This window comes from Canis lupus, chromosome 15, assembly GCF_048164855.1.
Source record: "Canis lupus baileyi chromosome 15, mCanLup2.hap1, whole genome shotgun sequence".
Classification (NCBI taxonomy): Eukaryota; Metazoa; Chordata; class Mammalia; order Carnivora; family Canidae; genus Canis; species Canis lupus.
The window spans coordinates 33297001-33310537 of NC_132852.1; the positions used below are offsets into that span (position 1 = coordinate 33297001).

The window sequence follows — 13537 nt, forward strand, 5'->3', positions numbered from 1 at the left end:
GCTGACAGGGTAGGGATAAAAGCAAGAAAGAGGAGAGTCCCATAAAGAAGAGATAAGGGGAACGGATTACTGGGCTCAAATATTTATCAGTTGACCAATATTTGCATTGGTAAAATTGCCTTCTATAATACGTGCACTATCATGCCTTTCTTACTGATGTGCTAAGCAAAAATCCTGAACTGCTCTTCTCATCTGTCCTTCCAAGACCAGGACTCAGTAATACACTAAACTCTAATTTCTGGAATCATTACCATGTGATCATGACATCATAGAAGCCCAACAGTTCCGTCTGCTGATCTTTCAAATGAGCCAGAGTGATAGTAGGGAAGATCTGGGAAAATGGCCTGCTCAACTGAGATCCAAGCAGCGTTTATTTTCTCCTCCTTTGTGACCTTCTTCCTTGGACTCCTCTTCTTATTCATTTTCAGGCTAATCTGGAGAACCATTAAAAAATGGCAAAACATCAAGGGAACAGGAATTCTCTTGGTCAGTTTCCTTATTTTGGATCCCACTGTATGAAGATGGAGACAGGTTTGGCAAGTGATTGGGTTTAGTAAATAATTTAAGCTTCACACCCTTGTCAGGAACTAACAGACCCAGCTCTGATCAGATGCCCTTGAAAGGGGCTGATCCTCTCCTGGGGTGGAAAACAGGACCACAGGCTGCCATTCCAAAGGTGGCAGGTACGGAGAGCCAGGCCTCCACTCCCACCACTCAGAGAAGCAATGTCTGGTGTGGCCAATAATGAATGGTAGCTCTGGAAACAAGGATCACTATTCTGAAAAAAATGTTCACAAACATTCTGTCTATGCCTCTATTTGAATTTTAAAATGATACTTGTGCTTGGTACTATAAGACATACAGAAATGACCATCAGGTCAACCTTATTTTCATGAATCATGTGTGCAGGATGCATATATACTTACACATGTCCATTGCCTCTTTTTTTATTTTTATTTTATTTTCTTTTTTTTCATTGCCTCTTATATACTATGTTCACACAACTCACCTAGCCATACATACATTCACCCAGAAACCCATGCATACATCCATGTGCCATCCAGCCACTAAGTAGAAATACTTCTCAAAACCAACCAAACTTTGCAAAGGTAGGAGCTGTTGAGTAATAGCTGGCAAATGATGATAAGAATAATGGCATCTTACCCAGGTAAGATTTTGAATAAGAGCTTGAAATAAAACTCTCAAATGCTATATAATGGCTGCTCTACTACCAGTGGTCGAAGGCAAAGAGCTTTATTATGCCCTGTGTGACTTGTTTCCAATTTTCTTTTCCCAAATTTTGTTTTTCTGATATAGTAATTTCCATAACAGAACACATAAGACATTTCTCTCTTAAAAAAAAAAAAGACATTTCTCTAATGGTAAACACTGACATAAAAATAACAGAATCTATAATAACCTTTGTGGTAGTTTTTTGAGGTCATTGGCAATATCATAAAATGGAATTCAGGTTTCTACATTCAATATGTACCCAATTCACAGATTTTGTTGCTAAACACATTCCCTCTATTCTTAATTATTGTTTGTAAAGACTTTAGGCAGTGGCTTAAGATCCATGAAAGTATACTGAGGTGCACTTACTTCTTCACAAAATCGATACAGTAATGAGTATGGAGAGTCTGCTTCTACCTTTTTTTCTTTTTTCCCAATGCACAATTGAATTGGTAGAATTGTTTAATCTGCTTGAACTTCTGCTCCAGAAAATATATATTCTAGTCCCATTATATCTATTTTTGTGTGGCTACAAAAACGTGAGAACCCATTTGTCCATAAACATTTGCTATATCTTTCCCTTATTTTGGATGCAATTCATATCCACCCTTCTGTCCAGAGGTGTCTTTTAATTTCTAATAGGAAGCAACTATTACAAAATATTAAGAAGTATGATCCAAGCCACCAGAACACTGTAGTTTTCTGGTTTTGAATCTTGAGGAGAGGATTTGAGATAAGTAGAGTGATTTCTCAGTAACTTGTTATATTTAAGTTGAGAGTGCTGCATTTTTTTCTCTAAGCCTTTGAGAAAGTGGCCTAATGCAAAAAAAAAAAAAAAATGTCATAACTGTCAAAGTTGTTTTAAAAATTTGGAATCATAGTTTTTTTCCTTAAATGTGCATTTTTAAAATGTTTACTACATTCATAAGTATGGTTTTATTATATCTTAGGGTCAAATGTTTTCCTCTAGAAGGCACCTTTAATTTCATAATGAAATTCAAAGGAATATTCCATATTAATGTTATATTGAATATTTTTAAAAATCAATTCTCAGACCATGCCTTAGGAATGCACATGATGAGTATTAGAGGGCAAATTATTGATCAAGATAAGAATTCTATCAAATAGTTATTTAATGAGACTTCTCTTCCTACCATTCAGAAATTAAGAGTAGAAAAATTAAGTCGTTTTAAAACCTTGGCTTCATATATAATGAGTTTTTCTAAAAGTTGGATGGTCTCAGTCAGCAAGGCGTGGTCAATCCTAGCTCACTTGTATCTTTTTTGGTGATAGCTTACCAACAGATATGGGGGCTATTTCAGACTCCAGCCTCTCCTCATCCCCTGCTCATGGGCCAGTCACGTAAATTCTGTATACCTCAGTGTTCTTATCAGTAGACAGTGGATTTAATCACACTTATTTTGTCTGCTTTATAGGATTACTATAAATTTTAAATATAATAAGAAAAGGCATTTTATAAATATGAGGGATTATATCAGCAGGATATGACACCACGTAAGGAACTAAAAGCAACATAAAATTGCTGAAACTTTCCTTCTTTCTCAAAAAAAAGCAGATACTTAAGCAATCACTAAAGATCAACTCGTGATATTTTTTGCTTGTCCATGTATCTTGATAAAAAAAGGGTATGTTCCCAGAGTAGGAAGAAGCTTGTTACTCCCAATCCTGATCACTGCAATAATGTCAGTTTGAATCGTCTAGGACTGTGAGGAAGGCATGGTGAAAACTGCAGAATTCCTAATTAAAAAGCTGTGCAAAAGAGCAGTAAAATGCATACCCAGTAAAATTCATTCCATAATATGCTGAATAAACGACTTCAGGTTTCTCTGCGTTGGATAAGGGGGGAGTGATTGCCGGCCGATAACACAGTAGGAGGCGCCACCAACATACATAAAACAGATTACTTTCCCTGGGATCCAGCTCACTCACTTCTTTTCTCTTGCTTATAGGAACTACTCTTAACAAAGAGCATCGGTAATAAACATTTAAAAAGTCTCCACTTCCAAGGAATATTTCGTAATCGTGTAGAAATGCTGCTCTCAGCACAGACGCTTGTGGGGCAAGTGTTGGTAAGTGGATTGTTAGTTTGCTAATGTACTTCAGTCATGAGTGTGATTATAGTCCGTATATATAATTTTATCACCTAGGTAAACATCTGGTGATCCCCGGTGGCTTATCTAAAATGTCACTGCCTCCCTACTGCCATCTCCCTGTGTCTACCCTATCCATTATCCTGTGTATTTTTAATTTGAATATAATTACTTGGCTTATAGTTTCAATTAATCATCATCGTATGTGCTAGAAGAAAAGCTTTATTAGAGCAAAGACTGTGTTCATTTTGTTCTCCTTGTATGTAGATGAATGTCTGGCATATAGTAAATATTTCCCAAAAATCTTATTTTTAGTGGATAATTTAGCCTGAAATGTATAGCTATCTTTCCCTCCTTTGATTCTAATAACCTCTTTTCTTCATTATACACAAACCAGTATTTTTTTTTCCTCTCTAAGATGCTATTTATCATTTTACTATCTGTTTTAATCTAAGTAACTTGTACATTTTAAAACTCAATTCAGGCATAATCTCATAGGGGAAAATCCTATCTTCATATTAGGCTAAGAGCCCATCTCTAAGCTTCTATAATATTCATTGCACACTGTTATTAAAATGATCTGTGTATAAGTCTGTCTCTTCCAGTGTACTGTGAGCTCCTTGAGAGAACAGACTATGCCATAGAAATATTTATATCACATTGTCTGGAAATAGCAGATGCCTTGTAAAGGATAGAATTGATCTGAAACATTAAAAACTAAAAATCTATATTTTGAGGGAATGCTGCCATCAGATGGTGGTATGGTGGAAGTGATGTATGCAAGCTAGAGATTATCCTCTGCTTTTTTAGTAATCAGTAAAAACATAGCTGTCTTCTGGTTAATGTTGTTTAAGATAAAAATTACTTTTTAAAACTTATTTGGAAGTACATAAATATAACTGTTCTTGATAAAATCTAGAGGGGATGTTGAATCATCTGGAATGTGCCTCTCCTTTTTTTTTCTTCTAGTTTTGGTCCTTTTTCTGAAATCCCTGTCGGTATGACCTGTTAGAGAAGAATTTAGTGATTCTTTCTGATTATATCAGCGATTTCTTGGCTAAGATCTCTTCAAATGTTCAAATCATGTGTAATTGTATGAGTATAATATTAGTGATAACATATTAAAGGTCTCTGGGGTGAAGAAGAAGAGAACTTACGCTATCCACCATATATGAGCATTTCATATGGAGAATGGGTGAAGAAGGAATGATCATTGATTGCATATCAATAAAAATTACTTCTTTGAAAATGGAAAAAATTATTTTTTTTCAGTCTGTTGCTGCTGCTGATTAAGTAGTTGGAACAACAGGAAGCGTAGAGCAAAAGTTAGATTAGAATAGACACTCTAACATTTAAAGGCACCCCTCAGTAGGAGTCCGGAGCAGGTATTTTATGAAAGATTGAGAAGAGAACAAAATGGCTTATAGATTTCCTTTCCATCCATCCATCCATCAATCCTTCCTTTTTAAAAAATATTTTATTTATTTATGTATGAGAGACATAGAGAGAGAGGCAGAGACACAGGCACAGGGAGAAGCAGGCTCCATGTAGGGAGTCCAACATGGGACTCGAACCTGGGTCTCCAGGATCCCACCCTGGGCAGAAGGCAGCACTAAACCGCTGAGCCACCGGGGCTGCCCCCATCCATCCTTCCTTTCTTTGTAATCCTCTTACTTCTTTCAACAGATACTTATTGTTTACCAACTACGTGCAAGGCCAATGCTCTAGACATGGTGAAAATGCAGGCATGAGTCTTAAGTCCTATTGGACTTATATTCTAGTGGGGTAGACATGACAAATATGTACATAAACAAATAAGATAAATTCATATGATGATCAGTGCTATCAGGGAATTATGAGTGTTGTGTTTGAGAGTTTTGGTGGAAATGGAGTTAGATAACATCAAATGTAGTGATCAGAGAAGAAATCTCCAAAAAGGTAAGATTTGAGCTGAGACATGAAGAACTAGAAGTATAAAACCATTGACGAATGGAGGAAGAAAGGTTACTGACTGAACAGATTTGTGGAGGTAAGGAGCTTAGCTTATTGAAAGTACAGCAGGGAGACTCCTATGCTAGAGATCACAGAGGGCAGAGCAGAATGAGGTCTGAGAAGAGACAGGAGAACTATGCAGTGCTTTGCACTTCATATCAAGGAAGTAGGCTATTCAAATGGAGTAATTTTACTCTAAGGCAAAGGGAAGTCATTGAGGGTTTTTTTGAGCATAGAGTTGGCATAGTCTAATTATGTTTTAAAAATTCAAAAGGCAAAAAAAAAAATTCAAAAGGCACTAAAGTTTGAAAATAAAGGAACTGTCAGAAGTATACCGGGCAAGTGACAATAGAAATTGGGAGTGCACATTTTAATATCAGGTAAGTTTGAATTCAGAGCAGAAAACAATAAATTAAGTCAAGTAACTTGCATTAGTTTCCTAGGATCACTGTAACAAATTTCCACACACCAATAGAAAACAACAGAAATATTTTGTCTTGTGGTTCTGGTGGCTAGAAGTCAAAGGTCAAGGGTTGGTTCCTTCTGGGGACTGTGAGAGAGAACTGGTCCCATACTTCTCTCCTAGCTTCTGCTGGTTGGTTAGCAATCTTTGGTATGCCTTGGCTCATACGTGCATCCAGATCTTTGCCTTTTTTTCCATGTCACTCACACAGTGTTTCCCCTGTTTTTGTGTATACATCCAAATTTTCCTTCCCAAAGACACCAGTCATACTGAATTAGAGCCCGTCTTCACTACCTTATCTTAACTTGAATATATCTGCAGAGATTATTTCCAAACAACGTCACTTCTGGCAGTACTGGGGGTTAGGAACTCAACATATTTTTTTGCAGGGGACACAATTCAACACACAATATTTGTAGTGGTGAATGTAATCAATCTCAACCAAGATATAACATCATGAATATCACTACACCAAAAATAACACTTCAAGATAATAAATAAACAAAAATTACAAGATACAAAAAAGAAATATTAAAAACACATTGGTTGTAAAAGCTTTTAGTTCACCTATCTCATATCAGGACATAACAAATAGAAAAAAAATAATGCTAAAAAAACAAAATTCAACCAAGTCAACTTGAATATATAGTTGGCTTTATTTAGCAATTGATGAATCAGGTAGCATCTCATCTAACAGAGAGATACTCTGAGGAGTTGTACAAAATGGAACATTTTTATAGAAAGAGAATGGGGCAAGGAATCTATTAGCAGAAGAAACAACAAAAAAATTGTTTCAGGCAAGGTCACCTTCCCTTAGGGGACACAGTGGGCGGTCATATCATGCACATTACCTCATAATGCTGGTCAGGAAATTCCAGACTGATTGATTTAAACGTACACTCCTGGGAAAGGCTAAAACAGCAATTAGGTTAGGTATTATGTCTTTTGTGGGGCTTAACATTAGCAACTCCATTTGGGGCCTGTTTCTTTTTAATAATAAGCATAAAGAAGATCAAAGTAACTTAATTATTATTATTATTATTATTAAAGATTTTATTTATTTATTCATGAAAGACACACAGAGAGAGGCAGAGACACAGGCAGAGGGAGAAGCAAGCTCCATGCAGGGAGCCCGATGTGGGACTTGACCCGGGACTTCAGGATCCCGCCCTAGGCTGAAGGCAGATGCTAAACCACTGAGCCACCCAGGGATTCCCAAAGTAACTTAATTAATAAGAGAAAGTTGGTTTAAATGATGAAACTCCATATGCTGAAAACAGATATTAAACTTAAAAGTGTCTGTGGACTATTTGTAAAAATTTAACATATATTGGGCCACACACAAACACACACACACAAAACAGTCCCTGTTATGAAACTTACAAAATACAAACAGAAATCAACTGAACACAGCGCAATAAGTAACTAAGAAAACTAAATAAGCCCCCCCCCAAAAAAAAGAAAGAAAAAGAAGACCTTACAGCTACAAATTGTTACATTTCCCCCTCTCAAAAGACCCTTAACTCAGAAAGATCAAATTAATACTTACAGGATATTTAAAACATAAAGATAACGAAAAAACCATATAACCCTTCCACCTAGAGTACAAGATGGAAGTGCTTTTGAGTTAAATGCCTAACAGTAAAAACTTATTTTGATAAATGGAAATAATTAAAATAAATGAATTATCAATCTCAAAAAGTTAGAGAAAGAAAACACATTAAATCTATGCAGAATATAAAAAGAGTCAGAAATTAATGGGTTATAAAACAGCTGACTATTTGAAACAATAACATAGAGAAATTTATAGTCTAAACAAGGAAAAAGGGAAAAAGCACAAATATATAAGAAATTAAACATTAAAATGAGGATATAAGTACAAATAAAAACATTTGAAAACTAGATGATTCCTTAGGACAATATAAGTTACCAAAACTGATTATTAAAGAAACTTAGACAAATCTCTGGAAGAATACAGATTTTTCAAAGACCTATATCACCACCACCACCGTCACCCCTCCTCCTTCTCCATCTGTGAGAGACCTAGATGATAACAAGGTCTAGTCAATCAAATCTTCAACAAGTGGATATCCCTAATGTTAATTAAACAGGGCATGAAAAAAAAGAAAACATTCAATTTTCTTTTTTAATGAAGGCATAGTATCTATATAAAAACTCCCAAATATAGCAAAAAAAAAATCTACAGACTAATAAATATCCTTAATACTTAGGGAGAGGACATAGCCAACCTCAGTGAAAGAAGAACAAAAAGATGGAGGAGGAAAAAGAGAAGAAGGTGAAAAAAAAGAGGAAAAGAAAAAGATGGAAAATAAGGAGGAAAATTCTAATAGTCAAAAGGGAAAAATATATTATTTCAAAACAGGATACCTTCTAGAAATCTCTTTATAGATTAAAACATGGCAAAGTATTGATCAACTCTGTAGTATCTGTGTGGTCTTATTGTTTTTGTCGACACAAGTTATGTTTTTATGACTATCTTTGGGAGATTTTCTTTTGCATTAAGTTCCAAAATAGTCCTTTCCCTAAACAATCTTTCCTTTTTTTCAGGGGCAGAGAGGTTGTGGCAAATTGTGTAACTATGTTTCTCTGTTGTTTTAATGCCTAGAAAATTCAGAACTAAAATTATGACTTCTCTTTAATAAATGTATCTATTATTGGCATCATTCTAGGCACCATTTTAAGTCCACATTCTGTTTTCCCCATCTTCCCTTGTTTCTATTTTCTCAGGTAATGCATCTTTATGTGACCTTGTATTCTGTTTTAACTCTTTTCCATAAATGTGTAATCTTTTCTTTGAAAGTGTAATACTTTCTGTAAATTTGCAAATAAGCCCTTAGCTAGAGTAACAGTTGTCAGTTTTAGTATACAGAACAACCAAATGAGCATCATAATTTGTTTGAAGATGAGAAAAAATATTTCAAAAATTATACTTGAAAAATTGACTAAATAAAAATTTATTTCACTAGGGTTTGCTCATTTTCATAAAGCAGTGATACTTCTTCCCGGGGGTGGGGGGGGACATAAAAATCAGTCTCTTACTTCATACCTTACATCCATTGTTTATGCAAAAAAAAAAAGTTAAAAACCTCTTCTACCACCTTGAGATGAGTTGTATCTTTATGGTTTATTTTCCATTTCCTTCCATTATTTCATATTTTATATTTAATGTACCATCAAGCAACAGGAATTTAATTTCTATGAGACTATGCCTTAATTCAGGATATGAATAAGGAAAAGACTGGTAGGAGATACTGGACAATATTCCCACTGATTATTTGTGCATGGTTACATTATTTGTCTTTTTATGCACATAGCACAATATTCAAAAAATATTAAAAGATACACAGTAAAAACTTAATTTCTTCCTTATCCCTATCTCCATCCACTGCTTTGAGCTTCTTTCAAACCTCAAGATGCTCAGCATCATTCTCAGATATATTTTCTCTGGGTGTTTGGGTCACTTAAGACAACCTTTCTTCCCCATGTTGTATCTATAAAATTTAAATTTTGAAATAATAAAATGTGTTATTTGTGGCAGTTCTTTGTGGAGACTAGTAAAGTGAATGGCTAATGAAGCTAGTGAAGGCAAAATTAGATCTGAATTCAGGTTAACTGATCTTAAGTTGGAATATATCCTGGGAAAGCAGGGTAGGGTGGATGTTTCAACACTTTGTTTTATATCAGTTCTCCAAGTTTCATGGGTGCTATTTCCTAAAATGGATTTACCTGAGACTTCTCACACCAGTTTTCCTCTCTTATCACCCTTTTAAAATCCATTTCACAAAACAGAGGTATTACCATTACCTCTTTGATAAATGAGGAATCTGATGCACAGAGAAATAAAATGCAAAAATTATAAAATGGGAATAAAAAATACTATCTGTAGTTTATTTCAGTGAATAAATAAGTTAATATATGAGAATTAATTAACATAATCATTACATGAATTACTAGTTAATAAGTAAATATATATGTATGTCTAGCATATAATCCATATACAGATATAACTATTCTTAATATTTTTATAAGCAGTACTTAGTGCCTGCTTCTATAAACAAAAAAACATGATTAAAATTGATGCTAAAGCCTATCTCATTCTAGCAACAAGTAATATACTTATATAATTAGTTGAAAAAAATCTACCTCTTTTGGGTGAATTTCCTATAGTTTTACTTTTTGTATTTGAAAATTGTTAGAATATGTGGTAGAATTCTGTTGCTTTAATCAGATATGTTAACAAGTTAATGATGATTAAATCTAGAAGAAATTAAAAAAAATTAGAAACTGGTGTCAGAAAATTTAGATGTCCTTTTAGTTTCTTGCACCTATTTTGAGACTAAAAACCTGTTCTCCCAGGTGTTTTTTATACAAGTTAAGCAGTTATTTCTGTATCAATACAATAATATACATTATAAGTGTGATGATCATAAGCTCAGGTTTCTGCCAGTTGTCCTGGTCTGTTTACATAGAGCTACTTCTGTTCTTAGAAGTATATATATTTACACACACACACACACATATATGTATATATGTGCATATATATGTGCAAATATATATGGTATATATATGTGCAAATATGTATACTGTATTAATATGTTTATAATAATATACATTGTGTGTATATATATATATTTGCACAATAAATAGTATAGCCTTCCTAGTTTTTTACTTATATAAATAGTATATATATGTGCAAATATATGTACTGTATATAATATATATTATAATATATATACTTATAAAAATATATATATAGTGTGTGTATATATATATATATATATATTTGCACAATAAATAGTATAGCCTTCTTAGTTTTAAATGAAAAGATTTGTTTTTTGAAACCAGAGGTCATTTTTCAAGGAAAAGGAGCCACCAGAAGGAGTGCAATTTTGAAGATCACTCTTCTCTTCTCTCTACACGTAATTCACATCATTCTTCTCTCATGATGGGCCACATCCCTCTCTTCTGGTTTCATTTAGCCATGCTAGACATTTCTGTATTTCATTAGTTTCAATGATACACACATATGTATATGTAATCAATGTCTTTTGTATCCTTCATTTCAATACCCCGTTTTTTTCCCATTTATTTAATTTCCCTCCCTCCAGTCAATTTTTTATTTTTATTTTATTTATTTTATTTATTTTTTTTATTGGTGTTCAATTTACCAACATACAGAATAACCCCCAGTGCCCGTCATCCATTCACTCCCACCCCCCGCCCTCCTCCCCTTCTACCACCCCTAGTTCGTTTCCCAGAGTTAGCAGTCTTTACGTTCTGTCTCCCTTTCTGATATTTCCCACACATTTCTTCTCCCTTCCCTTCTATTCCCTTTCATTATTATTTATATTCCCCAAATGAATGAGAACATATAATGTTTGTCCTTCTCCGACTGACTTACTTCACTCAGCATAATACCCTCCAGTTCCATCCACGTTGAAGCAAATGGTGGGTATTTGTCGTTTCTAATGGCTGAGGAATATTCCATTGTATACATAGACCACATCTTCTTTATCCATTCATCTTTCGATGGACACCGAGGCTCCTTCCACAGTTTGGCTATTGTGGCCATTGCTGCTATAAACATCGGGGTGCAGGTGTCCCGGCGTTTCATTGCATTTGTATCTTTGGGGTAAATCCCCAACAGTGCAATTGCTGGGTCGTAGGGCAGGTCTATTTTTAACCTCCAGTCAATTTTAATGAATAATACTACCTAACATGCTACTCCACCAGTTCAGGGTGAGAATTTTTTAATAAATCTTTTCTGTCACCAAACCTGCTTCTTTTCCTATCACCCAAAAGTTCACCTGGAGCTTGGGGAAGAGTTGACTGGATGGACTCTTAATTTATTGGGAGAAATCCCCAAATCGGTATGTTTCCCCTTTGCGACAAGATAAGTTCAAGCCCCCCGAAGAAGGCTTAATGAGCAATAAACATGCTGCTCCACCGTGTGAAGCTTGCCCGTAAAAGGACCATCCTTAACACGCAGGTTATTCTTCAATGGGGCCAGGGTCACATGGTTTCTTACGGCAGAGGGCTGTGGGCTTCTTCTGTGGCGGCTTCTTCTTCTGAGGCTTCTACCCTCCTTCCATTAGTGGCGGCGGCCAGGGTACACCTGACCATGCACCCGACCTCTGCCATCCTGGGCTCCTGATCACCTGCCAAGGTTGTGGAGAGCCACCAGCCACTGGTGTGAAGGCTTCTCAGCAACCCCCCCCACCACCCCCGGCGGGGCTGCTTCCTCCTGGCACACCAGCTCAGGAAGAGGGCACAGTGGTCAGCTAGCAGGGGCAGGGATCAGGTAAAAACCGCCACCCCTGAGAATGGGCACCAGCCCCCACCGGCTCCGGGATGTTCAGGGCCCGATGGAGGGCTAGTCTCGGAGTTTTGCAGATGAGGTCCTTCTGCAAAAGCAGCACAGCCCTGCTCAGTCTGCTCCCTTTGCACAGTTTCCTGTGTCTCTGTCATATTTTGTTTCCTCGTGTTCCTCAATTTACTGATCACTGGGTCTCCAAGCACGAAGTTTATTTTCGCACCGCCGAAGGTTGGCGGTAATATTCATCATCAGTCTGGGGATGCGGGTATCGGCTGCACAGCCAGCACCTCACCTGGCTTAGCCTGGAAGGCACAGGACAGCACTGCGCACGCCCCACAGCCCTGGCTCCCACCGCGCTCTCGCTCCGCACTCCCTGCAGCACCTCATTTCCAGCTTCTTAAGTGGAATCTGTTTTACAAAAACTTGCCCTCCGAGTACTTCCTTAACCCTGTCTCATAGACTTTAGCAAGTATTATCATTATTTTTATGAATGTCTAATTAGTCTTATAGTTTGGAATTTTAGTTTTGATTTCTTGTTTGATTCGTGGTCTATATAGAGGAAAGCCATAGGCTTTTGTTTCCTTTGGATAGAGTGGGTATCTTCACTTCAGTAAAATTTATGGTCCAAGAATATCACTACCTTTATGACTTCTGGTTTATGAAATTTATGGGGAAATTCATTGTCACCTAGTGCATGTTCAATTTTTATTACTCCATTGACTTGTGAAAGAATATGTATTGTTTGATATATAAGCACTATTACGTTATGTATTTTCCGTATCCTTAATTATTTGCTGACCGATTGAAATGACATGTCAAAATTTTTCATTTATGATTTTGTAGTTTTATTGAATATCTTGCATTTCTAACACATTTTAAATTATATATTTTACATAATATCAATTGCTGCATAAAATCACCTATTAAATCTTATTACTTGATTGTACCTTTTATCTATAAGAAATGTTATTGTCACACTTAATGTTTTTTTTTCTTTTTTGCTTAAATATTTTTGAATAAAATATTAACATGTAACTTTGCTTTCCTTTTATTCATGCTCGATTGGGATGTCTTTGCCCAGCTATATGTTAATCTTTTTGTATAATTTCCTGTTAAGTGTCTCTCCTGTAGATATCATGGAGCTGGAATTTTGTTCTCTTATTGATTTAAGAATACATTTATTTGCTAATTTACCAGGGGGATTTAATTATTCTTCTTTACAGTGATTTGTTTTACTGGTCTTCATAATACTTAGAGATTGAGTTTGTTGCATAATAGAATATCTAAATATCTGGGGCTTAAAAAAATAAATGGGAGATAAGTTAGTAAAGAAAAGGAAAATGGATATGAGGCAGTTAAGAGCTCTGTCACAGCCTTAGTTCCTTATCTTACTGGAGTGAC

The 13537-nt window shown here is 35.6% G+C and overlaps 1 protein-coding gene across 6 annotated transcripts in view; it reads left to right on the forward strand.

Moving 5' to 3' along the window:
- The first annotated feature begins 283 nt into the window (after window positions 1–283).
- KCNU1 (potassium calcium-activated channel subfamily U member 1) overlaps window positions 284–13537 on the forward strand; it is a 146724-nt gene continuing 133470 nt past the window's right edge. For all 6 annotated transcript variants that reach the window (XR_012007664.1, XM_072776408.1, XM_072776405.1 and 3 more), the window contains exons 1-2: window positions 284–486; window positions 3204–3323. Coding sequence is in view for 5 of the 6 variants with exons in the window: in XM_072776408.1 (XP_072632509.1) it covers window positions 340–486; window positions 3204–3323 (267 nt within the window). In the remaining variant the exon portion in view is untranslated. The remainder of the gene's footprint in view (window positions 487–3203; window positions 3324–13537) is intronic.